The sequence below is a fragment of the Diabrotica undecimpunctata genome, chromosome 5 (genome assembly GCF_040954645.1).
Source record: "Diabrotica undecimpunctata isolate CICGRU chromosome 5, icDiaUnde3, whole genome shotgun sequence".
NCBI lineage: Eukaryota > Metazoa > Arthropoda > Insecta > Coleoptera > Chrysomelidae > Diabrotica > Diabrotica undecimpunctata.
The window spans coordinates 22,827,060-22,852,297 of record NC_092807.1 but is presented as its reverse complement, the minus strand read 5'-3'; the positions used below and the strand labels follow the sequence as shown (position 1 = coordinate 22,852,297).

At 34.7% G+C, this 25,238-nt stretch overlaps 2 protein-coding genes across 2 annotated transcripts in view; both read right to left on the bottom strand.

The window, feature by feature from the left end:
• Positions 1–512: 512 nt before the first annotated feature.
• LOC140442116 (uncharacterized) lies at positions 513–1,859 on the bottom strand. Its single transcript, XM_072533195.1, has one exon. The coding sequence runs from the start codon at positions 1,857–1,859 to the stop codon at positions 513–515; it is 1,347 nt and encodes a 448-aa protein (XP_072389296.1).
• Positions 1,860–2,802: 943 nt separating this feature from the next.
• LOC140441174 (uncharacterized) overlaps positions 2,803–25,238 on the bottom strand; it is a 97,556-nt gene continuing 75,120 nt past the window's right edge. The window contains exons 4-12 of the mRNA XM_072531655.1: positions 23,272–23,521; positions 20,662–20,898; positions 19,845–20,204; positions 17,822–18,082; positions 14,644–15,091; positions 14,158–14,447; positions 13,410–13,747; positions 9,076–9,377; positions 2,803–5,361 (exon numbers count right to left, since the gene is read on the bottom strand). Coding sequence (XP_072387756.1) covers positions 4,713–5,361; positions 9,076–9,377; positions 13,410–13,747; positions 14,158–14,447; positions 14,644–15,091; positions 17,822–18,082; positions 19,845–20,204; positions 20,662–20,898; positions 23,272–23,521 — 3,135 coding nt within the window. The 3' untranslated portion in view covers positions 2,803–4,712. The remainder of the gene's footprint in view (positions 5,362–9,075; positions 9,378–13,409; positions 13,748–14,157; positions 14,448–14,643; positions 15,092–17,821; positions 18,083–19,844; positions 20,205–20,661; positions 20,899–23,271; positions 23,522–25,238) is intronic.

The following is a 25,238-nucleotide window of genomic DNA, read 5'->3' as shown; positions in this document are numbered from 1 at the left end:
GACAATTACCCAATCTTGCACACTCAACTCAAACTCGTCACCTTCTGCTTCCGATTCACATTCACTATCTGTCTCTACTTGCATTTCATCATTAGGATCATATTCAGACTCTGACGATGGTAGTATAATGTCACTGCCCCCGAACTTGAAGATTCCCTCAAATCCTTAAGTTTTTGTTTAGTTATTCTTTTTAGGGCTCTTATTTTGGCCCTTTGCTCTTTTTCTAATTTTTTCTCTTCTTAAGCCTTAACTTCAGCTTCAAGCGCAAGTTTTTCTGGTGTTGCTGTGAGAATTTTTGTAGTTGCTCGCTTTCTACCCTTTGCTGAAGTCCTGGGCCCGGCTTTAGGGTGGGGTCTAATCATTTCTGGGCTAGTAAACGTGGCAGAAGGGAAAGAATGGTTATTGTGCTCTTTTGATGTTTGTTGTAGCTGTTCATTTTGTGAAGTATCTCCATTTACAGAATGGGATCTAATTATTTGAGGTGTAGTGAAAGTACCAGTAGAAGTAGAAGGCTAATTTTCGTCCTCAATTAGTGTTCGTCGTAGTTGTTGATTATGTGAAATGGATCCACTTGAGGAATGTGGTCTAATAATTTCAGGGGTGGTGAAAGTGCCAGTAGAAGTGGAGGGTTGATTATTGTTATCTATGGCTGGTTGTGCAACATCAAACTGAGATAAAGTGGATTTGTTTTCCGGATCTTCGCGATCAGTAACATACGCCGACATAAAATCTTCATCGGTAAAAATATTGGAATTGAAAGGCCATATAGTACCCGTAACTCTGAATCCACTCTCAATATTACGTGGAGTAAAAGCTAGGGGGAAAGCGTAAGCTAAGCATCCTCCGACTTCATATATTGTAATTGTCCTTCCTGGGTGCGCCACCATCCAATCATCACAGGCAGTATTATAAAAACTCTTGAGAGGGCCAAATACACTCGTGTCTAACGCCTGGAGCTTATGCGACGTATGTGGTGGTATGGTAAGAAGAACTATTCTGTGTGCTTTGGCATACGTTATGGCTTCCAGACTAACGTGGCTATCGTGATTGTCCATTATGATTAAAGATTTATTGTCGGTAGTCGCCTTTACATGTTTTTGAAAATGTTCCAAAAATTTGACGAAATTAGAAGCGGTCATCCATCCACTTTCATAAACTACGCCGGTGGTCCCTGGTGGGCTATGATCAATCATGCGATCTTGCCAAAGTTTTCGAGGAAAAACCAAAAAAGGCGGTATATGATTTCCAATTGCTTTGATTGCACCACAAAGAGTTACTGTTGGTCCACGTTCCCCTGACGTAATTTTACCAACCTGTTTTGCACCTTTGCTTTCAAGAACTGTCTTTAAATTTATGAAAAATTTTGATACATTGTTTCTGTTGAAGCTAGTTCCTCTAGTAAGACTGGTTGCTTCCGGAGATCGTAGTGATAAGGTCTTCATCCTCTTCAGAAATCCGTATAGCCAGTCGTAACTGGCTTGCTTATGTTTATTCCACGAAGCAGGTATTTTTTTATTATTTCTTACGGCAAACTCGTATGCTAGTTCTTTTGCTTGTTTGGTTGTAAGGCCATGGTGTAATTTGCTGGCAACATCCAAATAATCTTTAAACATATTTTCCTCTGCATTTGTAAAAATTTGAGCCTTCTTGTAATCAGGATAATAGGTTATTTCAACATTTTCAGATCGTTGTCGGCGAACGTATCTTTTTAATGTCATAACATTTATTTGATAACGACTTGCCGTTCCCTTGAGAGACGTTCCGTTATTAATAACGTCTAATACAGCTTCTTTTAACTTCTGGCTGTCGACTGGTGTTCTTTTCTTTGCTTCTTCCCTCCTTTTGTATTGACGTGGCATATCTATAAAATAAAAAACACTCATCTATAAGGAGTTTCTGGGAGACTTGATCCCGGGATCACATCTCCCAGATAAGATGTAATCAAGTCTCCCCCAAGACGCCATTTGAATATTTTTGTCTATAAAAATATGACGACAAACTAGAACTCATTGCAAAATGTGCAAAACGTAAACTGAATGATTATAGTGTTAAATAAAAATTATATGAAAAACTCACCTTAACGAATATTAAAGAAAATCAACTTGAAATAATTCTGAAAACACTTCTCGGTAGGGACAAAAAACTTGTAATAAACACGTGCTCTTCGTTGTGGATTCTAATACAAACTAAATTAAATGGGATCTTCAGACATACTAACAGCTACGCTTTGTTGCCGGTTTTATAATTTTAGGCTACTTATTTACTGAAATTTTAAAGAGTGATCAAGTCTCCCATATGATCAAGTCTCCCTCTTCTCCCCTAATGTTTGACCAATTTTTGTAAACCTTTAACAAACAATTTATATTATGTTGTCTATTTTTATCAGCCGAACGAGTGTCGAGTAAATTTTGTCAAATATCTGGGTTAGATCTGCTAAGTAGACCAATAATCGTTGGTTTACCCATAAGTTGTCTCAATACCTATACGTTGAGTTACTTTTAAACTAACAAATTCAGTACTTTATTTAATCTATATTGTATAGTACAAGAGTATAAAGGAAGAATTGCATTTGGTTTAAGTAATTCAAGATAAATTTCATTTGTCTATGAAAATTTAAATTGAGACGCTAAAGCAAATGTTTGTGTGCCTTTCTTACCTAAATACATACTACATTATTTATATTGTTATAAATTGAAAAAATTCTGGGATTTTTCAGCTTTTCTTCAATTCATTATTATAATTTTACATTGAGTTAAGTAAAAAATATATGATTACGCCCTTAATAAAACTGTATAGGTTAAGTAATTTTGTAAAATTTAAGAAGACTCCATATAACAAGGTGTGCATAAGCCAGCTGGCGTCGTCATAAATGACGCATGCACGAATTGCACCGCTGTCTTCCGCGTTCGTTGTGCATTACTCAGCAACACGGCCGGCTGGGCATAAGTCAGCTTGCTAGTCGACCTCAAGACGAACGAATACCGTTTTTTTGTGCGTTTCGTCGTTGTGTTTCAAGCGAAATGGCAGAGACCGTTTGTGTTAAGTTTACATTAGAACAACGTGTGTTTTTATTAAAATGGTTTTACTATCTGGATCGTTATTACGAAGCAATTGAACCGGATTTTACAGAAAGATAGCCTGATGTATGTTCTCTAAATCGCAATTACATAGTTGATTTACCCAAAAAGTTTAAACGTCGGTACTGTTGAGGATGCAAAGCGTAGCGATCGTCCATGTTCAGTGCACACAGATGAAAATACCATGGCAGTTGCGTAAAAATTCTTTGAAAACCACCGCCTCTCCACTAAACGGACATCGTTAAAGCTTGGCATACCATCACGCACGATTCAAACGAAGAATAGTTACAAATACCTAGGAGCTATGATAAACGGGGCATGTCATCAAAATATCGAGATCAAGAAAAGCATTGAAACTGCTAGGTCCATTTTCATAAAAATGAAGAAACTGTTTAATAATCGTAATATCTGTATCCCTCTACGATTAAGAATGTTAAGAAAATATGTGTTTAGTACCTTGTTGTACGGCGTGAAAACATGGACACATACACAACAGTATAAAAAGCAGTGGGAGTTTCGAGATGTCGTGCTATTGTCGAATATTAAGAATGAGTTTGTTTGACCGATTCACAAATGAAGAAGCATTACGTTGAATGGATAAAAAGTCCGAAGCAAAAAAACCTTATACAATTAATCAGGATGTGTTAAAAACAACGAAAAACGAGTGAATTTAAAATAAAATAGGAGCTGAGTCATGGAAATCCGGTCTTCAACCTAAACCTGGAAATAATAGTATAAAGGTGCAAGGTAAAAATAACACAAACGGTTTTCAAAAATGGGCATCAATGTTTTACTTTCACAGATGAGTGAACATTTATAACAATTCAAAAAGAGAGTGAAAATTCAAAAAATCATTGAAAAGATCATTCAGGTAGCAAAAGTTTGGACTTATAATACTATGTACATATCGGTCTGGAAAAATATAATAGCCCAATCAAATAACATTATAACCCAAAAAAATATATCAAGGATGAAAATTTGGGGATAGGTAGATGAAAGTGTCTATTATTAAACGCTGTGTCTGAGTACACGCTAACTTGTACATAAATCAAATAGTTAGATACACGCGAACGAAACGTCATCAGCCCCATATGTGAAAAGTCCACTTTTTTGAAAATTTTGTGCAAAATGGAGGTACTTTAGGATTGAAAACTTTTTTTTTTAATAATAATAAAGACTTTCAACTATATATTCCCAAATTTTTATCCCTGATTTACTTTTTTGGGTTTTTTTCAAAATTGTGTGTTCATTGACCGATGTAAACTCTAAATCTATAAAAAATGTAAACATAATCATAAATTAAAATAGTCATAAGGCACACAAATTGCATTCCACCCAAATTCCACCATTTTAATAGGTATACAGAAACTCATTAACTAGATCATTTTCGTGTTAAAGTTCAATATTTTATTGAAAGATGGAAGTGCGAATTTATGTTACCCACAATCGTAGGAAATTTATAGTCTTCTATATTTTATTACTGATAACTTAAATACCTATGAGAATTAAGTTTCTTTATATATCGTTCCAAAGGTAGAAATTCTAGCAACATATCGGCAGTGACGTATGATATTTATAAAACTATGCATCTCTGCATATTTAAAAGTATTAACACAGAAACATTTCTTAATCTATTCAAGTATCTTTATCCTTCTCGTTGATGCCCGGGAAGAACGCTTCGATTGGTAAAATAGGATCTTCTGTCGAAATGGTAAAATAGTTGGGTACCCTCCTGCTGACAGGAGCTACGTTTTTGAATAACCCAGGAGTATCGTATTCACTCTTGAACGAAGAGGTTAAATCAGATACTCTCTGCGAATAGTCATCTTCGTTAACATCAAGTGTTGTTAGATGCGCATCGCTAGGAGTACTTATTTTAACAGACTGGTATTCTGTTGTAAGTTCAGAGTCTTCTTTATCCTCTTCTTGTTTTTCTTCGGGTTCCTTTTCTTTTACAGGTAATTCTTCTGGCTTATTTAACTTATTTCTCATGTTTATAGATGGCTTTCTTCTGTTTAAGTAAATAGATGGTTTAATTGAGACTTTAGCCTTCGGACTAGCTTCTGTACTTGTTTTGTATCGATCAAATGGTCTTAACCTTGTATTTACTGACTTAATGTTAGTCTCGGGAATGATATTTGGTAGTTCTGTCGTTGTTGAGTGTCTGGGATCTTTAGGTTTAAACCTTCTACGTATTACTACTTCCGTTGTGGTTTCCTCTGCGGGTGGAGGAGCAGTTGTTGTAGAGGAATGTGTTGGCCTTGTTCTTAGCCTTGCCGGAAATCTAAAATATAAATATAATATGAATATTCTAAAAGTATGATATTATTTAAAAAATATATCTTAAAAATAGTAATATTTTAATATATTATGGACATAGATGAAATTAATCGCAGACTTATCGAATATGTAATGTTGTCCCAAATTGGTATGTTTTGTAAGGTATATCGAAAACTAAAGAAGATAGAACAAAAGTAGTAATGCGTGGTAACTATAGAGGTATCAGTATATATAAAATATATACAGAAATCATAAATAATAGATTAAAAACAATCGCTGACGTGTTGCTACTGGAAAAACAGAAAGGGTTCAGGGAACGCAGATCCTGTATCGAAAATATCAGCACATTAATGCAGTTAATTGAAAAAGGCAAGGAATACGATTTAGAAATGTATATTGGATCTATCGACGACTACGTAAATGGCTTAACTAACAATATAATTGAGCTGCTGAGTGGAATTCTTAAAATCAAAATAGTTAAATGTAATACCATATCCAATTACAGATTACTCTCGAAGCTTAAAAATCAGACTCGACTTCTAACTCAGAGTTCTCTCATACAACGTGATTTAAACGGCCGATTTGAAATTAGGCTCCACCCACGATGCGCATTCGACCACAACACAATTCGTCCTTATTATTTCTTGGCCCTTCGAAGTGCAAGGTACTTGTATAGTCTGCGACAAAGTTTTTTTTTTATTTTACTTATGTTTAAAGTTACTGTGTGTTGAAGAAATATGGTATTACAATAGATTTGACTTTTTAAATAATTATTGTTAAGTATTTTAAATTATAAACATGGATTTTCATTCAAAATTAGAAGGCAAAGTCTTGTCTGGACAAACGAGGGAGGTAATAGCAAATGTAATTATTTTTATGCAGAGAGAAGCGATCCAAAATCCGCATGTTAAAGATTTTAAAAAAGTTCAAGAGCGTGCTTCCTTAGCAACGGGAGTAAGTATAGCCACTATAAAACGGATCTCTCGTGAAATGAAAAATATAGAAGAAGGTGCTTCTACATAATTTTCGACGCCTAAGAAAAGAGATCTACCCCAAAATCCAACTTGGGCGATTTTGACAAAGGTTTACTTCGGCGTATAATAATAAATTATTATGTCACGGAAAAACGAGTTTCTACATTGCGACATATAACAAAAAAAATTAATGAAGATAATAAACTTAATTAAACTTTAAGAAAAGTGATGAGAGATATGGGATTTCGATGGAAGAAAGCGAAGAATAACAGGAAAATCCTAATGGAAAAACCCGATATACAAGTGCTCTGGAGGAAGTTTCTCAGAAATATTAAACAATATAGGGAAGAAGATCGGCCCATAATTTACATGGATGAAACTTATATTCATTCCTCTCATACTCATGACAGATACTGGGGAGACAATACCACCGAAGGTTTGCACAAGCCAGTGTCCAAAGGGCAAAGGCTGATTATTCTTCACGCCGGCGGCCAAATGGGGTTCATAAAAAACGCATGTTTGACATTTAAATCTGGTACGAAGCCTGGAGATTATCATAGCGAAATGAACTGTAATAATTATAAAAAATGGATTCATGAAAAACTTATTCCTAATATACCAGCCCGTAGTGTATTGGTTATAGACAATGCATCATACCACAATGTCCAAGTGCAAAAATGTCCCACTATGGGGTGTAGAAAAGACGAAATGAAGGAATGGTTAAGACAAAAGAACATTTCCTTTTCAGACGAAATGATAAAAGCAGAATTATATAATCTAATAAAAATTCACAAACCCAGAAATAAAACTTATGAAATAGATCAAATTATGAACAATGCAGGTCACTCTGTCTTAAGACTACCTCCCTACCAACCAGACTTAAATCCAATTGAGTTAGTGTGGGCTGCTCTAAAACAATATGTGGCAAATAAAAATGTAGATTTTAAATTTAAAAATGTTGAAACATATTGTGATGATTTTTCTGCAAATTTTTCCAAGATGAGTGGAAAAAATATTGCGAGCATGCTATTTCTTATGATCGGTATTATATCAAAAGGAACCAGCTCTACACTTAATTGTAGACGATTTAATAATACATTTGCAGGAAGATAGTGACAGTGTGGATTCTTTAGAAAATAGTAGTTCGGAGACAGAAGACGAACTATAATTTTAATCGTGTCTTTTGTGGTGAGTTATAAATTAAATTATCTCAAGTGTCTTGTGTAGTCAAGTAATTTGTATCTAAAAGTAGTATTAGACATCAGACTAATCAGTGAGTTTAAGCGCCAGCGGCACCGAAACACCTTTCTGAAGGACGCATGAACTGAGCATTGAGGTCACGTACCGAAAGACGCGGGCGGATGGACAGGCCTTTTGGGCACCCAGTCACCGAGGAGAACAAAATTCATTTTGCTAATTCGAAGTGACCGAACACACACAGTTTGGACAGCGAGACATCGACCCAGGTCGATGGCCCACTGTCTGGACAACACATTTAGGGGACATGAGTCCCAAGTAGTCATTCAGTTTTTAGTCATCCAAAGGGAGAAAAGCTCTTCTAGCTACACCTAAAATTAGGTGGCTTAACCACATACGGAAGATGTTCTATTAAACAGAGTCTCCAAAGTAAAAAATGAGTACAGTCTCCTCTTTCGTTATGTGCTGCGAGGGGGAGGGGTGGAAGGATAGCTTGTGGGTCGTCAAAATAACATACAATCTAGATATATCATAGAAGTTCCATTAATAAATAAGATCACTCTCTGTAAACTTGTAGTATGGAGTGTACCAACGAGGCGAAGAGTCCGAGCGCATTATGTATCTCTTTTCCTCCGAATGCGTTCTCACTTAATTTTCTACGCAAGTGGACAAATTTGTCAAGTATCACCTTAAATTGGACAAGCTGTACCAACTGTCTTGTCTTCAATGTGATAGCCAGTATATAGGTCAAACATCGCAACGCATAAAACAAAGGATAACGCAACACAAAAATGATTGTTAAACAGAGAAAAATTTTTGTGCAGTAGCATTTAATTTATCAAATGTCAAGGTCTTGGATATAGAAAACAACTATAAAAAAGATTATTTCTCAAAATGTACCACATCAATAAAAACAAAATGTCAATTAATTAAAAGACAGACACTTGCAAGTTAAGCGACGTGTAATATTTTAAAAATCTGAAAAACTAAAAATATGTAAACATCTGCTTCGATAATACAATTTGGCACTAATAACACATGTGAGAAACAGACCAAAAGCCGGGCCGCCTTGTACATTCGTAGAATAATGTATATCGTTCCTAAAATAAAATTTGCTTCATAAAATAGAATACTGCATTTCGTAAGTAATAAGATTGTGAATGTTATGTTTCTATCTAATTGTTAGTTTTTTGTGGCATATTTCTAACGAAGTTGAAAAAATTAATAATCAATGAAATATCGAACTCAAGAAATAAATGTAGTTTCTTCCATAGGGATCTATGGAGGAATATCGTTAAGCCGCAAGTCCTTAACTGTTGTCATACTGCTCCACCATACGCCGATCTACTTCAGCGTATTCTAGTTTAAATGTAGCATTAAAAACATAAAATTTACAGCTCCGCTGAATAAATGCACGGGATTCTTAATCTTCAATGGAATTTCAAATTTAGAATTTAAATAATTTATAAGAAGACAAATGGATATAGCCTTCTAAATCAATAACGCCAACAAAAATAAATGTTTTATAAGAAAAATAACATGCTTACCTAATTCTAGAACCTTCCGATGTAGTTTTTACAATATCAGTCGTAGTAGATGGTGTACTTGTTGTAAATTGATTTAACCGCTGCCTGTAATCCTTTACACTAAACCTCGGCCTATTGGATGTTTTGAAATTGGTAGGCCTTGTCTTAATCCTGCTTACTTTTGTAGTAGTTAGTGCTTCCGTTGTGGTAGTTGTAGGAATCGTCGTAACTACTGTTGTATCCACTATTTGTTCTTCCTCAGTTTGATATTGTGGAGGAACCGTAACAGAATCGATTTCATTTTCAGGGTTACGAATATTTAACTAAAAAATAATTTGTAATGAGTTGTGTTAACAAAAACACGTAAATAAAAAGTAAAGTGACAAAAAATTAATTAATATCTTCTTTTTTGAGTGTTTTTTCATATCGAAAACTTGTTTTGGGCACTCCTCAGTGTCGTTTTTGCCAATCTCTATACTATTAAGTCAGGAACATTGTCGACAACCTGTTTCACCTCTACCTTTGATATTATCCTCTATTATAAGCGTAATGAACACGTATTTATTGTATCTTATTACATGAAAATTCCATACTTGGCACGTGCATACAGCGGCGTAGTGCAAATACATATGATTAATAAATAAAGTTATATTTGAATGATACCATGATATGAATGATACTATGATATAGTGGAAATGGAGAGATATCAAAAAATAACCACAATATTTATTACACTGGAGGTGGAGGAGACAAAACTGATCATCGATACGGAGTAGCTTTCATCATAAGCAACACTATTAGAAAATCAGTGCTAGGTGTGATTCAAATCTCAAAAAGAATAATAATGCTAAAAATTCAAGCACGCAACTGTAATATTAATATGATCCAAGTCTATGCTCCCACGGCTGATAAGACCGAAGATGAGATCGAAAAGTTTTATTCAGAATTGCACAATACAATCAAGTTAACAAAATCTAGAGATATTACTTACATTTTAGGAGTCTTTAATGCAAAAAATGGAATAGGTGCAGTTGAAAATATAGTTGGACAGTTCGCATTAGGAACTAGAAACGAGAGAGGAGAAAGGCTCATAGAATTGTGCCAAGAAAAGAATATGGTAATTGCAAATACTTGGTTTCAGCTTCCTAAGAGAAGACTATATACATGGACGTCTCCTTCACATACAGAAAATCACATTGTCAGAAACCAGATAGACTTTATACTCGTAAATAGCAGATATAAAAACTCTATAATTTCAGTTAAAACTTATCCTGGAGCAGATGTTAACTCAGACTACAATCCGTTAGTTGCTGACGTGAAAATAAAATTAAAAAGAATTGAACTCAGAAAACAACAACCAAAATTAATGTAAGCATTTTAAAAAACGAAGAAATAAAAAACTAATTAAAAAATAATGTAAATGTTAATATGCACAAAACACTAACTGACAACAAACAAATGATGGATGTAAATACAAAGTGGTATAATATAAAAAACACATTACTTAAACCAGCTCAAGAAAGTTTGATACAACATAGGTCAGAGGCTAAAAAACAGTGGATGACAGAAGAAATACTATTACAGATGGAAGAAAGAAGGAAATATAAAGGAAAAGATCTACAGAAGTATAAATAAATACAACGGATAATTAAGGAAAAAATCAAAACAGTTAAGAAAATCTATTTGATCAGTAGCGCACCTAGAATTTGCCTCTTGGGGGGTTTTGGTTGATCACCGAAATTTTTTTTATGATACCTCCATTTTGAGTCCTTAAAATGTGTAAGTAACACTGTCGGAATAGGGTCCTGGGGGGGGGGGGTTAACCCTCAAACCCCCCTTCCTGGGTGCGCCACTGTATTTGATGAAACAATGTAAATAGATAGAAGAACTAGAAACAAAATATGATATGAGATATATGCACAAAAAAATAAGAGAAGTGACTGGAATCGGTCGAAATAGACAGCAAGGACATATAAAAGACAAAAAAGGAGTACTACTAATAGATTTACCAGAGAAATTATGACGATGGGAGGAGTACGTTAGAGAACTTTTCCAAGATGAAAGAGGTGAAATGCAGAAAATAAAAAAATTAAATTCTTTAGAGAGACAGAAGATCACGATAGATGAAATCAAATATGCTATCAAAAACTCTAAAGACAATAAGCAGCTGGATTAGATGAAATACCAGTAGAACTGTTAAAACTAGTGGAAGAGGACAACTGGGAAGTATTGGCAGATTTATTCAACACGATGTACGATACGAGAATAATACCACAAGAGTGGCTGAAGTCAGCATTTACAACCATCCCTAAAAAACAAACAGCAAAAGAGTGCTCTGATTATCGAACACTTAGCCTCATGAGTCATACATACTTTAAAAGTACTGCTGAAAGTAATACATAAGAGAAGGATACGAAAGACTAGAGAAGGATATTAGCGAGACGCAGTTCGGGTTCCGAAATTAAATGGGTACTCGAGAAGGACTATTTGCCATCAACATATTGATTCAGCGATGTCGGGATGTAAACGTTGATCTACACTTGTGCTTTGTTGACTACGCAAAAGCTTTCGATAAAGTAAGACATGAAAAACTAATATCAATACTTATGAACAAGCGCATCGGCAGTAAAATCATAAATAAAGTGCAAACAGTATATTGGAAACCAGAGTGCCATAGTTCAAATTGATGGGCAACACTCAGAAGAAATGAAGATCTGTAGAGGAGTTAGACAGGGATGTGTTTAATCGCCACTTTTGTTTAGCTTATATTCTGAAGAAATTTTCCAAAACACCCTCAATAATATCAAAGCTGGAATGACCGTTAACGGAAAATTAATTAACAACTTACGATATACAGACGACACTGTGATCGTAGCAACGAGTATAGAAGATCTACATCTTATCGAAAGCTTAAGTATGAATAGTGCTGAGATGGGAATTAGTATAAACGCTAAAAAACGAAGTACATACTAATTACAAAAAGACCACAAAATATACATCACCTATTGACAATCAATGGTAACGTGCTAGAACAAGTAGAAAAATATCAGTACTTGGGAACTTTGATCAATGAAACCAATGATCATACTGCGGAAATAAACAGGTGAATAGAGATTGCCAGATCAGCATTTATACGAATGAAGCCACTCCTAACGTGCAAAAATCTAAATTTGGAGATCAGACTACGTACCATTCGCTGATATATATTTTCAATATTATTGTATGGAGCTGAGACTTGGACATTAAAAAATGCAATTTAAAAAGAATCGAGGCTTTCGAACTCTGGTTATACCGCAGAGTATTAAAAATATCATGGACTGATAGAATTACAAATAAAGAAGTACTGGAGAGGGTTCCAGAAAACTGGAATACCTAGGCCACGTGATGAGTGGACCAAAATATGAAATTTTGAGACTCATAATGCAGGGAAATATTCAAGGAAGAAGATCTGTTTGCCGAAGGAAGAACTCATGGTTGAAGAATCTACGTGATTGGTATCAATGCAGATCGATTTATTTGTTTAGAGCAACAAGTTCTAAAATAAAAATAGCCATTATGGTTGTCAACCTCCGTAGGAAGACGGCACTCTAAGAAGAAGAAGATGATATTTATGAGATTTTAAGAAAACTGTATTTTAATGAAATTTTATTTGGTTTTGGTGTTACCAATGGAGAAACCGCCGCTACCTGCCTGAACAATTTTGTTTTACTGACATTCACACTTCGAATAACTCGTTAATACATTTATTGGAAATAATTCTAAAGGGGTAAGTGGATGAAAAGACGAAGGATTTCGTGGTTAAAGAAGGCAAACTTTTACTTGGTTTAAGGCAAATATAGGGATATTGTTACCTAAAAATATGAGTCATATTAAAAACCTGTAAACATGTTTATTACTAATATCCTTATTTATTCGAGTATTTTCTAGGTCATGAATACCTGACACACGATGTTATAAAAACAAAGTTCGAGGCGAGTCGATGGGAAATCCAGTTTGCCCTTACCGTTTTGCTGCCATTCAGTCTAGTCGAGAAGGTTTTCGACTTTTCGAGATAACGGCAATTTATGTATATAAATAAAACATTTTTATATGGAGGTCAGTTGATTTTGAAGACGCGCTCGCGATTTTAATTGTTACGTTCGGATATATAAATTATTGTAAGACAAATTAATATAAATAAAAAAATAAATTAAATTCGTAAGTGTTATAAATATTAAACCTTTTAATAAATTCACAACAATATTCAAGATCAAGATGGCCTCAATACCCATAACAAATATGCACTAAACGAATCTTATATGAATATCCTGAGAATATCATAAAATATTTTTCAAAGATCTGTATGTATTACTTACCACAGTAGTTTCTTCAGGAGTTATAGTAGTTCTTAATCCCTTATATCCAATATCTTCAATTAAGTTGCCGCTGGAAGTACTCTCATAGCTAACTTCGCTTTTATCTTCGTAGCTCATGATGGCTTCTTCGTAGTCAACAATTCTTTGAGGTTTAGGTGTTGTTTCCAAATCAGAGTGGTAGAAGTACTTTGATTTGAATCCGTTGTTTTCTGCTGGTTCGTTGTATTCTGAGTTAACCATTTTGTGATTTGCTGGTTTCGAGGTTGTTGTTGTTGTTGGTCTGGTTCGTTTACGATATACGGAATTTCTTACGTCACTAGGGTCTTTAATTCCGCTACCTAAAAATATAATATATTAGTTGTTATTCTAATTAATATAGTATATACAGGGTGTTTAATTGATAATTGTAAATATTTTAACTGTAGACTTCCGGGTTCAATATATTAAGGTTTAACCAAAATTACTTAAAAAAAAACACAGCTCTTTACTGAGTTACATCCCTTAAAGGAATTTTTGAAATTTAACTTTTAGATCCTTAAATATCGGGAGTATCCAGCAATGTAGACCCAAATTAAATGTGAATTTCCAATTATTAATGAAATACCCTGTATACAAAGTATATATTTTTTAAACTATTGTATAAATAAAAAATTTTAATAAACTGCAAAATACTATAATTACTTAAATAGCCCAACTAAGCAAAAATGTCAGATTTTAGTATTCTCTGATAATGGCAGAATAAACTAACCTCTTTGCCTATACCGATTTCTTCCTCTAACTTTCTTTTCTCCACTATTTTCTTCATTTTCACTAGAAGGGGTAGTGGTTCTATACTGAATGGGATTCTCTTGAATGTCTTGATTTATGGCACCACTTCCCGTAGGGACCCTATATCTATTAGGTCTGGTACGTAAACGTTTTGGAGGAGGTTTTTCTGTTTCCGCTGGCAGTTCTTCGTTTACATTTACTGGCACGTACGCTTCGGTCGCTGGCGGTTCTTCTGTCGTAGTTGTAGTAGTAGTGGATGGTGTTGGTCTTCTAAAAGATTAAACATCGACGCTAATTCAAAGTAACAATGCAGTTATTCAGTTCTATAAATGCCAACTCTATAATGAACATTACTCTAAAAGCACGTGCTTAATCCATAAAAATAAAGAAGAGGATATGAATTCTACACTGAATTAGAAGAGGTTGATGATATTTTAAGCTCTATATAAAAATTATAAATACAAACCTTGGTTGAGGTCTCCTTCTTCTTTTCTTTGTAGTGCTTTCTTCTCGTTGAGTAGTCACCTCGTTTCCTATTTCGTTATCATTAATGGGACTCTCAGTTTGTTCTTGTACAAATGCAGGTCTTCCCAGAATTGGATAGTGCGTCGAGACTTCTTTAATATCAAAAAATAATGGATTGTTATTCAGTGCTGCATTCTTAAATTTATTCATTTTCTTGCTGACTTGCGAAAATACCGTGGAAGCTTCGCTTTGGGTTGGAGAGGTGGGATAAGCTGGATCGGGTCTGTAAGGAGTAGGGAGGAAAGGAGGAAGATTAAGTTCAACGATCGGTTCGTTTGTTATTTGAGGTCCAATTGGCTGTTGATGTCTGTGGCTGTGAGCACCTTGGGGGATATCGCCTGGTTTAAGGTAGCTAAATGTGAAAGGATTAGGATTATCTTGCCATTTACCTATAACAAAAAATATATCGTAACTCTGTCCGTGATATTCCTAACATGTATCAAGAATGCTACCTTTCCAGTGCCTCGACTCGAATAAGTTAGATTTTTGTAATTCTGCCTATGTTGGCTTTCGGATGCATAGAAATGCTCTACAAACAACGTAGCCGGTCCCATGTCTGGATAAAAGAGGAGGATCATGGATTACGAGAGATTTCTATTTATATTTCTAGCCTAACAATGAAGAAACAAGTATTTATGGTCGGAAATGGCTTTATTCCTTTTCAAAATATTCTCCATAAAAATCAATTCACTTTTGCATGCGTTTGAACCTATTTTCGAAGCACTTTTTCCATTTAGATTGAGGTAACTCCAAAACATGGGTTTCCCTGAGGACCGAAGCCCAAAGAACGAAGAAGCGCTTCAACCGCTTCTTCGGACGTCGAAAATCGTTGACCACGCAAATTATTTTTGAGGTGCAGGAATAAAAAGTAGCCATTCGATACCAAATCAGGACTGTACGGCGGATGACTCGTTAATTCGATGTTTTGGCCAGACAAAAACACCGTTGGGTGTGCTGATGTGTGTGAGCTTGCATTGTCGTGGTGAAGAATGATTCGTCTGTTGTTATTCTTTTTCCGAATTTCACTAAAAACTTCTTACAAACAAATGGTTGTATACCATTTAGATTGACTGTCTTACGTTCTTGTAATGGCACCTATCTACATGACCGTTTATACCAAAGACACAAGCGACCATTTGTTTCGATGTGCTTCTTCTACGAACAACTTTTGTTGGATTTGGTTCGTCTTGGAACACCCATAGCATCGATTGCTGTTTAGTTTCGGGCTGCATATATCCCATTTCTTCAACATTTCCTTACACTAATTGACACGAGGCTCTTTTTGACCTTTTGTCAGATTATGTGGGATCCAACGGGAACAAATCTTATTTACAGCTAAATGATCATGCAAAATCTTATTGATGCTTGTTATACAAATATCCAAGGATGCCTCAATCTCACGGTATGTCTCATGACTATATTACTCTATCAGTTCACGCACAGCATCGATGGTTTCTGGTATAACAGCCGATTTTGGGCGACCTTGCGCCGACCACGACTGAATTCATCGTATCAATTTTTTACGTTCCTCGATGCACTCTTGTCTTGATAATCCACGTCGAAACTTATGATAAATTATCACACGTTCTAAGTGCCCATAATATGCTTAAAAACGTCAAACTTTCCAGTGAAGTGTCAGTAGTTAGTCAGTGAAGTTAACAGTATTTGCTGCCTAGGCCAGAAATATAAATAGCAGCCTCTAACACCTCGCTAAAAAATCTGGGTTGCGGTTGGTTCCGACTCTTAGTAATCTGTCAAGGCCCCTTGTTAAGAGCGTAGGCGCAAAATTTCGGGCCAACGCTTTTTAAATGCATTAATTTTTTTCGAATCCTGGGAAAACTACAAAATATTTTTGAAAAATTTAAACGCAGAATGGAAGATTACATTATTACCAAGGGCCGAAAGTCCCTTAGAATAAACAAAAAGTTTCTTTTAAATGAGATATTTGAAATTAAATATCACACTTAATTTTCTTTTCTTTTTCACCTCTAACTTACTAAAATAAAAATTATAGAAGTTTTCAGGGACTTTCGGCCCTCGGTATTAATGTTATCTTTCATTCTGCGTTTAAATTTTTCAAAAACACTTTCATAGTTTTCTCAGGATTCGAAAAAAACGAATGCATTTAAAAAGCATTGGCCGGAGGTTATTGTTACAGTCAATAATAACTTGACTCGAACGGCGGAAATGATAGATAATATCGTTATTCAATCAACGATAATATGAATATCAGTACGGCGTAACTGACGAATGTAGCAACCCAACTTCTTGATATGTTGTTAAAGGCGGAAATGATAGATAATATGAATATCAGCGTGGCTTAACTGACGAATGGGGCAACCCAACTACTTGATATATTGTTACAGTACATTTTGACTCTATATTCAGTTGTTTAGCTACGGTGGTTGCTATCATAAATTATTTTATATTTTAGAAATGACATAAAATGTAGTACTTAGGTTAAACAAAATAAATTAAATGATGAAGTTAAAATTTTCGTTTTTCACTTAAAAATAAACAACATAACCGCTAACAAAAGAGACATAGCTGAAAATTTGTATGTAAAGACAATAGTAGTACTTATCTTAACAGGTAAGTCCACGGGTCTATAGGTTCACACATATGGAAGCATAGAATAATAATATGTAGTTGATGTGTTAAAAGGCAAATTAGCTTCTTAAGTTCTTGAAGAAAATGTCATTACAAAAGAAAAAGTAACATTTTGGAAAAGTGGAACCTTAAAATATGCTATAGTTTACAATCTAAATATCAAATGGTGTTATTTGGAGGCGTTCAGTAATGCTGATGATGGAAAAGATTTTTTCACAAGTGGAGACAAGTGCTTGAAGAAAGAGGTTTAAAGTTTAGTAGGACAAAAGCAGAGTATTTGGACTGTTCATTTCAGATTGAGTTACCACTGCAAATAAAATAATATCTGTGATAATCAGCTTCGTAACTATCAGAGTTCAGAAAGAGAAAGAATATGAAATAATACTTTGGATTGTACTGGTAGATTATGAAAACGCATTTGACACTGTAGAACTATGGGCAATTCTCGATGCTTTGAGCAACAATAGAATTGATGATTCATGATAATAACACAAATTTTATTACTTTACCTTCTGTTACTTCATAGGTCTGTAACTTTGGAATAGCAGCTGGAGTGGGTACTGTATGGTAATCGTAGTCTATATAGTCACCACTACCTGTCTTGAATCTATTTGGTAAAATATTATGATACACTTTCAAATTCTCTTTGGTAACTTCAACATCGATTGCAGCAGGATGTTTAATTTTAAATGGCTTTTGTAAACCAAAAGTCTGGTCGTAGTTTACTACTGGTGCGTGCACTAAGTTGTCTTGTATTTGTGGTTTCACAGCTAAAACATTTTTTTACGTAAAATTACTATTTAAATATTTATTATGTTTACATATAAATCGTAAAATTCATTAGCTTAAGCATTATAGCCGAAACATTTTTAACCCTGTCTATAGTAATAGTTTGATGGATTTTTAGCGAATATTTCCTAGATATTGTTACGATATTAAATATCATGGCCTACAAAACTGTAAATATATTATGACTAATTCTGTTTTTGTTGTAGTAATTTCGGCGAAGCATCTAGACCCAAATTATAATGAGTCATCCGACTCGAGGTTTCCAGGTAGGCCGAATAAGACCGGTCTAAGCTTCTGGTTACTTCGATGGGAGATCGCCGCTTCACCGTTGTTCTCGAATAACAGGATTTTATATTTATAGAGGAATTTTGTTATGAAGAGGGTCAGTTAATTTTGAAGAAGATTCGCGGTCGCGATTTAATTGTTACGTTCGTCTAGATAAATTATGTATTATTAGTTAAATAAATTGATATTAATTATCGCGCTTTTTAATAAATTAAAATAAGAACAATATAATAAATTAGTAAAGAATTAATAAATAAAATAGAATAAATTATAAATTAAATAAAGACATAACAATTAATAAATTCATAACAATATAAATGGGACTTAGAAAGTAAAAACTAAAAAAGGTGATGATTTTTTTACGAAAATGTTGAGAAAAGATGAAGCAAGATTAATATCATCAACCGTTTGTTTCTAATAAGTTCCACAGTGTTGCAAAATATAGTAATAGCAGTATCTGGGTAAATTTTTGACATTTTTCAGAAAACAGCGGTAATGAAAGTAAAATATTGCATTTCATTTCAATTCGAATTCCACCATTGTTCTATACGTGTTTCGAGTTATTTAACTCCTTATCAGAAACACTTGTGGAAGTTCAAACTGAAATGAAATGTAGTGTAGTATTTGGCCATTATAATCAAAATGAATTGAATAACTGTCGAAGCTAGCACTGTTAAATTACGTCGTTAAAAAATATAGCTTTAATACGAATTGGTTTGGTGACCTCGCCTACTAGTATCGCTATATCGTTTAAAATATATTTCTCTGATTTCCTACCATTCAAAGTGTATATCCACCTTAAATTGTTTCCGATACTGTATAAATATATATATATATATATATATATATATATATATATATATATATATATATATATATACACATATATTCGACAAGCCTATGACAATGTTAACAGAGACAAACTATATTTCATGATGGTGATCATTTTGTATACCAAGGAAATTGGTAAAATTAGCTTAAGCTACCATAGCTCACACAAAAGGACAAGTACTAGCCCAAAGTCATGTAATAGATCCATTTCAGATATTTAAAGCTATCATTTGTTAACCTATCAATACGTTTAAGAAAAAGATATTGGGGCCCATTACCAACAATTGCGTGTGGAAAATAAGGTTAGACCATGAGTTATATAAATATTACAAGGAAACCACTACAACAAATTATGCAAAAATTCAAAGACTGCTCTGGGCTGGTTACCTTATAATAATGGATAACAAGAGAATACCTAGCAAAACTTTTAGTGGAACTATGGTGGAGCGTCGGCTAGTGATAAGACCAAGGAAGAAGTGGTTAGACGAAGTGTGTACCAATCCTGAAAAGATATTAAATGTGGATAATTAAAGGAGATGAGCCAAAAAAAGGTATGCTAGGAGGAGAATGCTGGAGAAGGCCTGATTTATATTGTAACTCCATTGGAGATAGATCACGCAAACTTACCATAATTTTCGTGAAACTCCAATACAGGTTCGGATACTGCTGCCGTACTATCCTTAAACTTAGGAATCTTTGCATTCTTCAACTTTTCCTTCTCTACTGCCAAATTTCTAGAGGGTGGTGGTGGTACCAAATTTCTGCTGTATTCATCCTGCCCGTTTTTCCCTTTTGGAATAATAAAAGAAACACCAGGGCTCTTATATTGTTCGAAAACGTTATCGCTTAATGACGGAAAACGGTTTATTTCCACGTGAGAGTTTGGCTGATTAACAGTAAAATGATTTTGTGTTCCGAATACACCAAGACCTTGTGTTTCTCGTGTTCTTACGTTGCTGGGTCCTTGTTTGATATAGGGAAAGTTTACTAAAAAATAAATTTTACAATAAAATTTTATATTGGCATTATAAAATGGTATAACATTATTATATATCATCAGTGATATTAACAGAACTTTGTCCACTTTAACATTATTTTATATTTAGATAAAAGGGTACTATGGAACAATAAAAAGCAAGTTAGAAGAAATTGGGTGAAATGGAATAAAGCAAGTATGTTTTGTGTTTATGATTTAAAACTTAAAGATTCCAATAAAACTACTTGTTAATTCTATAATACCGTCGTAAAATGTGAAGGATGTCTAGCAATGAATGTTGGAAATAAAAAGGAAGAAAATCGACGGATGCTTGTTGAAAATATGAGAATGCTGTGTTGAGTCGATGGCATGACAAAAATGAATAAAATTAAAAATGGTTAGGTTAAATTGGTTAAATGGTTAAAACGTAAATAACGAAATTTCTTATCTAAACTGTGCAATACTTACATGAACCTGTAGGATGTATGTACACTTCGTTTCTTGTACTGTGTGACCCCATCGGCCCCCTAGGAGGAGTTTTTCTTTTTGGAGCGGGTACAATGTGTGTTACCGTCTTTACTGGTTTTGCAGGCATTGGATGTTTCCTAAAACCATATTGTGAAGGTCGTCCTAAAGACACTGCGTTAGGAGGAATGGTTTGATATTTTGGCGAGTTAAATTTGCTGTGTGGAGCAATCTTATTACCTGTAAAAATTAATAATCAAGCTTAATTTACCATATCTTCATTGCAATTAGTAAAACTCGTAACTCAATTTTTTTCATATTAGACTTTATTATATCAAATTGACAAAAATTATTTTTTCAACGCCCTTTTTTTCAACCCCCTTATTTTTCCCATTGCTACATAGGCAGTTGAACCATGGACTCTTAAAAAAATCGATAGAAGTAAGACTGAAGCCTTCGAAATGTGGGTCTACAGAAGAATTCCGTGCGTGTCCTGGACATGGCGTTGCTTTGTGCTCTCCAATTATGAAAACTTGCAGGACCTTGGTCTACCTGGCCTTTCGGCATACGACCGTTAGCGACTCCACTGCCCCTACGAGTCCGACACCAAAATGAAGGTGGCCCGTTGCATACGCATCGCGGGGCTCCACCTCCCTCGTAGTATCTGTGTTGTGATTACCTCACCTATCCGTTATCCCCTCCCACGGGCGGACAGGTGACGCAGGCAGAGGAATTTCCACCTCGCACGTAGAGCTCGTAGAGGATCTCTACCACTCTTAAATCTCCAGGCAGGTACGTGCCGAGATACCGACACCCCTATTGGTGGTGTAAGGCCAAAAGAGGTGTGTACGGGCCCAGCTCGTTCAACCTCGCCTGGTTCTCTTGGACTGAGAGTAGAGTAGTCCCACGAGAGTCTCGTCTCGGATATTAGGAGTATAGACCGGTGACCGTGACGCCTAAGCCCCTCGAGTGCGTTTCTACAGACCCGACACCTCAAGCGACGGCTCTCTACATCTCGATTCCTACCCATTAGTCGTCTTTTACGACAGGCAGGGCCTTCTGACCGCGGCCGTATTCTTATCTCCGCGAGCAGAACGGAGAGCGTGTCCTGGACAGAACATAGAACCAACCTATCAATTCTGGAAGGGCTTTATATAAAAGACAGGCTATTAAAGGGCATAGCATATCTAATTTACTTAGGCCGCATAGCTAGAAGTACAACGACTATGGAACTATTTGTAGTATAAGGAAAGATAGAAGGCCGAAGACCAAGAGGAAGATCTTCAACACGATGGGCAGAACAAATGAAGTCTTTGGTGGAAAAATCTCTATATGAAGGTCGTCTCCATATGGCATAGGATCGCAGCCAATGAAGACAGCAAGCTAACAATATTTAAAGTGTCACCTCGTCCTGACAAGGGCTCCAGGAATGAGGAGGAGGATGGGAATATTATTCAAAATACCTATATATGAAAATCTAATAGCAACTGAGAAATTTCAGTGCATGACTAAGAAGATAAAAACTGGCAGATGAGTACGACAGGAAAATATTTTGTAACAGTCATACATTGCGCATTTAAACGATTAGATGCTTTAAATATTAATATGGATGTATAGAAATCTCCGTTATACAAATGAGATTGTTCTGCGTATGAGATGCAAATGAATGAAGATTATGGGCAGACGATCAAAGCTATGGAAGATCCTCAACACGATGATGAACTGACCTTACAATCATTACGACCAATTTAGCAGAGGCGCAGCACATAGATAGATGGAAATGTTTAGAGGATGCTTATGTTTAACAGTGGACGAATCAGGGCTGATAAATGAAGATTATGAGCGTATTTTTCTATGAGTGTCTAGTGATAGAATAAATAGTACCGTTGAGAGCACATCTCCTTGTCTTACTCCATTTTTTATTTTTATTATTTCTGTTCTTTCTCTTCCGCTCTCTATTATTGCTTGGGAATCTGGCATTGTCATATATCTAACTAACTTAAGTAATATTAGGGCCATATTAGATAACCAGCTGTAAAATATCATCCACCAAAAGCTTGCTATCAAATTCGTGCTTTTTAACACTATATGCTTTACTACAAGTACAGTTCCCAACACTGTATTAAGATGTCGTACTACAATCGAAGTATTTCTCTGATATTGTGTTAGTCAAATATTGTGGTATTAAATGAAGCACGTGAAAAATCAAAGAACAAATGAGTTCAATAAGCATTAGAAATAAACTGCTAACGAGACTTCGCTAGAGAATTCCAAACTATGTGACACGCGGATAATAGTACCAATAACTAAAATAGTACCAATAGCTGTTTAAATACGACACTTATTCCAACTCTTTATGACAATCTGACCAAATTTGTTTTTGACAGGGATATTATAAGACAATTATAGAGAAACTGTTTAAAAGATATTAAATCTTAATAAAACATGAAAGATGCAGGTAACTAAAAGTATCTGCTTCTTAGTAATTTATTATTGTTGCACAGAATAAATATACTGCTGAGACAAACCAAAAAAACTACTAAAATACAAAAGATAAAACGAATAAGAGTATTTATATCTTCTTTATTTTAAATAAGTTATTAAAATTACTACCAGTATTCTGTGTCTGCGCCGGTCCTGCATTCAAGTTGCTTAAAGCTTTTGTTGAACTTTCAATTTCTTCGTGTTGTTCAGATTCTGGCGTTGTAATCGTAATCGGACTTTCAGATTTAATAATTTCGGTTTCTGTATTTTGCCTAGGACTTTTATATTGAGATAGCCGCATATCCGTCTCGAAGCCAGGTGGTTGTCTTCTGCTACCCACAATCGGCCTCCATCCATCAGATGTCATCGTAATTGGATCCTAAAGACAAATAGAAAATTGAAAGTAGCAGCTGATGTGTTATACGTATGTACATGTATATAAACGTAATACTTTGTTCTTTATAACAAATATTTCAATGATTATTGGAAAGCTATTCAGTTGTGGTATCTTAAACATAGGAGTATTAAATATGAAGAATGATTTTTTAACATTTCTGCTTCTACATTGAAACATGCAGTGAAAACGTTTCTGTCCTAAGTTATCTCTCACTCTTACTTTGCAAAACGTATATACAGTGATGAGTGTCTTACCACCCGGCTTTTTAACGTAAGAGATAGAAAACACAGTTACCTTGTAAAATAAAAAGAGATGAAACTCGTAAAGGTGAGAAATAATCGATAGAAACATATAATTTACATTATATTACCACTATCGATAGTCTCATACCTTTAGACGTTAGCTTCGAGCTAAATCACCTCGGTCATAATTATTATGTGTAACGTCGTATGTGTGACGTATTTCCATTTTTTAATTTCGCATAAAGTAAAAACTGATTGACCACAATAAAGCAAAAATGTGAATAAAATAATTTAATTAATAGTGGTTATTTAATCTAAAGTTTTAAATTATTAACCAAGAATAATTTCTACTATGATTTGAACAGCAGCAGAACAATAACCCAAACTGTCACTAAATAATTATAAAAGTCTGATGGATCAGAGTTCAAGGCACGATGTTCTCATCCAGGCGCTCAGGGTTCGAATCCAACATGGAGGTTTTACTTTTTTAAAAATTTGAAATCATGCAGATATATCGTTTTGCTTTAAATCACTAAACATTTATTTCAGTCTTTATTAGAAGTGTTTATAGTAAAACATGAAAATCTTATTAAAAAAACAATGTCGTATGTATAACAAAATAAAGTAAAAATTCTTCAAACATAAAAGAACGTTCTAAATAAATGTACTTACAAAAAATGTTTAAATAGGTAGAAATTCTATAAAAATATTCTAAATAAACGTATTTTATTCTAATGAAATGTACTTTCAAAAAATGTTCGAATAAGCCTCCATTAGCGGCAGAACAATAACCCAATCTATTATAAAAGTTTAAACATTAGTTAATGTTTCTGGACTAATACCTCTCATTGAATCAAAGATCTTTTCTCTTAATTCTTGGAGAGAATTAGGCCTATCGTCTTCAATTCCATATAGTTTGGATTTGATATATCGCCACATAAAAAAATCACAAGGTGCAAGATCAGGTGATCTCGCAGGCCAAAAAATATCTTTGTGACCACTAATCAATCGATTAGGAAAAGTCGATGTGCAGGACAACCATCGTGTTGAAACCATATGGAATCGAAAGGTATTGGTAAATTACGAAGGGCTGGGACAATTTGATTTTGCAGAAGTTCTAAGTATTTCCGCCCAGTTAACATTACGTCTATAAAAAATGGACCAATGACATGATTCCCTATTATGCCTCCCCAAACATTTACTTTTCGAGGACGCTGGGTAAGAGCGACATAAATCTGACGAGGATTTCCTCGAGACTAATACCGAGCATTCATGGAATTGTGACGACGATGCAATGAAAACGTACATTCATCGGTGAACAAAACGTTCTCTAAAAAATGTTCATCTTGATGTGACATTTCCATTGCAGTTTGACAAAATTCTAAACGTCTATATTAATCCCCAGGGAATTGTTCGTTGGATTTATGAAGTTTATAGGGACGGTATCGATGTCTTTT

Coding starts and splice junctions, on each gene's coding strand:
- LOC140442116 (XM_072533195.1), bottom strand. CDS start 1,859: ATGCCACGTCAATACAAAAGGAGGGAAGAAGCAAAGAAAAGAACACCA.